Source organism: Nuphar pumila, chromosome 14 (genome assembly GCF_984573655.1).
Source record: "Nuphar pumila chromosome 14, dmNupPumi1.hap1.1, whole genome shotgun sequence".
Lineage (NCBI taxonomy): Eukaryota > Viridiplantae > Streptophyta > Magnoliopsida > Nymphaeales > Nymphaeaceae > Nuphar > Nuphar pumila.
The window spans coordinates 19,244,644-19,249,033 of NC_143262.1; the positions used below are offsets into that span (position 1 = coordinate 19,244,644).

At 40.8% G+C, this 4,390-nt stretch overlaps 1 protein-coding gene across 1 annotated transcript; it reads right to left on the reverse strand.

Moving 5' to 3' along the window:
• Nucleotides 1-397: 397 nt before the first annotated feature.
• Nucleotides 398-3,542, reverse strand: LOC149816561 (monoterpene synthase TPS4, chloroplastic-like). The gene is made up of 6 exons (XM_089986925.1): nucleotides 3,281-3,542; nucleotides 2,781-3,153; nucleotides 2,486-2,704; nucleotides 1,598-1,736; nucleotides 1,280-1,525; nucleotides 398-667 (listed from the first exon to the last, which is right to left on the reverse strand). The coding sequence occupies exons 1-6, from the start codon at nucleotides 3,540-3,542 to the stop codon at nucleotides 398-400; spliced, it is 1,509 nt and encodes a 502-aa protein (XP_089843051.1).
• Between the last annotated feature and the right edge of the window lie 848 nt (nucleotides 3,543-4,390).

Sequence of the window (4,390 nt, forward strand, 5' to 3'; positions counted from 1 at the left end):
CACATATCTATCTTACGGGGGGACATTTCCGTCAAAAGCATATCTACTTTTTTTATATGTTATTTAATTATAAAGTCATTGTGGGCAACATTGGCATATGAATTATCACGGGTCCCAAGATATTCCTCCGTACACACAGCAACACGCGAATTTGTATTTCGGGGAGAACACACACCACCCTCCCGTGGTAATTATACTAGATTTAAAAGAATCTTATCAATATCAAAGAAAAATAAATGCAAAGAGAAGTGTTACTCAAAGTCAAAAGACCTAAAAAAAGGTACCATACAAATACATGAAAAGTGTCTTCAGGAACTAAACAGCTTCAGATGATGACACAAGGGCAAAGGAGGAAGCACACTCTAGTGGCAAATAGATCAAACAAGCGAGGGACTATTTACATTGGCATGCTTTCAATGAGCAACCTTTTGATAAGCAACGTGGGGCCACCCTCAAAATCTTGGTACAGAGCATGACAAACACGACACATATTGAGGGCAGCCCTAATAAAATTCCTGGAGAACGGGCTGGGAGCCAGACATTCTTTGTTTAGTTTCTTCCATGCAGTAGCAATCAAACTACATACTGCTTCTTCTCCACGTTCCTTGGTCACACCATGCTCTATCATGTAGTAGTCGATGTAGGAACTGTTACCGTCTCTCTTGTTCTACGATATTGAGGACACATGTTAACATAGACATGTAATCTTGTGTGTGTACATTACAATAAAGTGAGCCACACATTGAGTGATTTTTTTTTTCTCTTTTCTTTTGAATATACATTCTCTTGACCGAAGATGGGGCAGCTTGGATTGGCTCACTTGTAGATGGCACGAGAGAGAGAGAGAGAGAGAGAGAGAGAGAGAGAGAGAGAGAGAGAGAGAGAGAGAGAGCTCAGAAACTCATCAATAAATTGACCCATCCTGATAAGGATGGGAGATCATGTACCATCTTCCTAACAACTCATCATCAGTTCGTATGACAAGAAGAGACACATTATTACCTCCATCGTGTAAATCTTGGTTCACCTTGACCGGTTTAATCCATATGAAGCTATCTACCTACCCTTAGCTTGAACATTTACACAAACACCAAACTTACAAGAGTAAATACTAGCAAGTGTTGGATATGGTTTTGAATGCTTTGATGAAGACATGGATCAACTGGTGGAATTTGGGAAAACACGGTTTTATTTTTGAAAATTTTGTTAAAGGGTAGGACTTATTTGAATTTTTCTCAAAAGTATCCACTACTTTCATTTTGGATAAATAAAATCTTACCTTAATGGCATCAATGTCATTCGTCAGCCTGCTTATCATTGCAGTGTGCCAAGTGAGCCCATAGTATCCCAGATAGTCAGTTGTCTCGGGGCTCATCTTTTCTCCCAACAGAAAAAATATGAAGTTCATTGTATAATGTATTCCAGCCCTAATGACGCTGTTGCCTAAGTACTCCTCTGCTTTTGGCACATGCTTAGAATGGTTCCTCTTTGCGTCTTCTAAAAACTCCTCAATCAAAGATACACACTACAAAACAATGACAATCTAGCTTAGTCATTTAAGGGTAGCAGGGCTTGTAACATGTGAATGCTGCCATACCTCCTTCCTCAAGTGGTCCAAGGCGTTCAAATGGTGTTCTTTGAGCACTTGGTATCCAACCTCATTTACTGAGTTATAAAAAGCCAAGAAGGATATCTTCATGTATCTGGGAAGCTGATCGATGAAGCCGAGATCCCACCTGATAAACAATCAAAATGACCCCATCTAATTATATACAGCTGCAAGTACTCACTTGCATTGTCCCGAAATTGGGTCATACCCAATGTAGTATCATACCCTGGCGTGTTTGGAAGGGGTGTAGGGAAAAAGATCCACTTACCCCTATCCTCACACGCGCCTAATGTAGTATCATACCCCTTGTGAGTAGTCCTTGTTGCATGTTGTTTTCATTAAATTTTAACCCATAATTGTGATCTACGTGCTCTATTTAGTGAAGTTTAGCATTTTAATTGAGTTCCTGGCTATGTCCAATGACCAGAATACAAGCAGGATTGTTAGGTGATTAAAAAATAAACAGCTGCAAAAATACCCAAAATTATTTTATGATTATTATTATTATTTAAACACTATATCCTAGGGTCTATTCCTATCATGCCGAAATCATCCATGGCGTCTGATGATGAAAACAACTTGTAACTAAAACATCTCATGGGGATATGACATTAGGGTATGCGGGTAGGGATGAGACGATGAATGGATCCAGTTGCAAGGCGTACCAAGGCAATTTGCCCTTAACGTTTGCTTTTTTATGCAAGCTTAAGTGGCCACCCTTGGGTTTGGAACCCATGTCTCCACATGCTGACACTACCGATGCACCATCCAATCAAGGACCCTCACTTACACTGGGGAAAAAAGAGAAAAAAAGGAAAAAATAAAAAAGGAAAGGGCCCCGATCCATCACTGGATCAGCTATAGCCTATATATCACCTTCTGATTGCTTCAGTGAGGAGTTCAAGTTCATGTAGTGGCCCATACACGTCATAAATGTCATCTAGTACAAAGATCAAAGCGGTAACCTTTGCCAGTGCAACTCTATGCTCTGAGAATTGGGGTTCTGGGATCATTGAAATAGGCCACAGGAAGAACAATGAAATATCGTCTCGTGCAAACTTCAACTCATCTGCTAGACCAAGGCCTTTCCACCATCTAGTGAAGACATCCAAAGTTAGAATAGGATAAACCATCAGTAAACGGCAACATTTAGCATGTTATTTAGTTATACCTTGATAGTTCTTTGAGCTCCCTTTGGTATAAAGAATGATCATGATTGAAGTCCAGTTTAGCCAATTCTATCAAAACTTGGTTGGCCCCTTTGTCTCCTTGGCATACTTCAATGTAATGCCTAGCCTGTGACCTGGGCAGCCTCCAGTGCAACGGTTGTTCCATGGCACGTGCTACCTGACTGGCATCACAAGGTTGAAGATCTGACATTGATGCCTTCAGATGTGTGGAAGTGAAGAGTTTGGCCTCCTCCAGTATGTCTTCCCCTTCTATGCTAAGATAAGAAGCTTCATATAAGCTCAACATCCCTCTAATGTCTTGGCATGATTCACGTGTGAACCTTCCCTCGCTGTCCGTAAACTTGGCAAACACACCTAAAATTCACGGTAAAAGTAAACGCATTAGAATCAAAAACTCTGAAAATATGACAATGTTCCTGATTAATTTGCTTCACAAAGTTTTTCTGAAGTGAAGCATGTGAATATATTGTTGGGCACTCACTTGGGCACACATAGTGACCTTGTTGCCTCAGAAGCCTAAAGCCAAGGGCTACATCATGCAAATCAGCTTCATCAAGAACACTACTGTTCCCATTGTAAATCTTCTCATAGACAGCGCTGAGGATGGAGGTTATTTGTTCCTCAAAGTGATGAGCAATGTCCAAGCATTGGAGGTCATTTATCATATTCACACATTTGAACCAGTCGTCGCCGAGAGATGCAGACTCCAGCATTCTCCCTACTTCCTCCTTGAGCTTTTCCATCCTTTCAATATCTTGCACTAAAGAAAAACAAACTCGGGAACGGCTAATGCAGCCTACGTCCACAGGAAAGAGGGAATTTGATTTTCATTGCAAACATGATCCGTGTGAGTCCCTATAAATACAAGATTACATCAACCAAAATGGTAGGAAGGGAAGAAAAAAGAATAAATAAAAAAAATAAGCAAGTATAAACAAAAGCCAACGTTTTCACGATTGTGTGGGTCTTTCCTGTTTCTGGAACCAACACCCTCACCCTCATCTGCCTTTGCACCCATGTGACATAGGTATAGACCTACGCCCACCTTATCTCAGCTCTTCTCTTTTATTGAGAATTTATAAGTCCCCACATGATAGGTGTTAGAGATAATGGTTCAGATTGGACTCTTCCACATGCCCCCACACAGGACTAATAAGGAAGGTTGAGGAACAAAGAACTCCAGAAATAAATAAAAGAAATCCAAAAGTATAAACAAAAACCGTTGGAAATATTAAACGTTCTCACGATTTTGTGGGTCTTTCCTACTCACAAGATCTCCTCCCTACCATTTTCCAGCACCAACACCCGCACCGCCATATGCATTTGCAGCACCCATGTGACATAGGTATAGACCTACGTCCACGGTTGTAATCAAGCTGGAGTCTTCCACATGCCCCCACACAGGAAGAATAAAGAAGGTTCAGGAAGAAAGGACTCTAGAAAGAAGGTTCAACAACATTCTCTAATTAAAGAACATGTTATTAGCAAAGAGTCATATATCACTAGGAGGTCTGGTTGTAAATGCATCTTAGGTAGAATGGACCCACGAGGTTCCTCGTCCTAAGGATCAGGATTTGATGTAACCCTGCCA

Coding starts and splice junctions, on each gene's coding strand:
- LOC149816561 (XM_089986925.1), bottom strand. CDS start 3,542: ATGGAAAAGCTCAAGGAGGAAGTAGGGAGAATGCTGGAGTCTGCATCT. Junction 3,154..3,280: donor AGGTCACTATGTGTGCCCAA/GTGAGTGCCCAA, acceptor CGTGAATTTTAG/GTGTGTTTGCCAAGTTTACG. Junction 2,705..2,780: donor GAGCTCAAAGAACTATCAAG/GTATAACTAAAT, acceptor TGTCTTCACTAG/ATGGTGGAAAGGCCTTGGTC.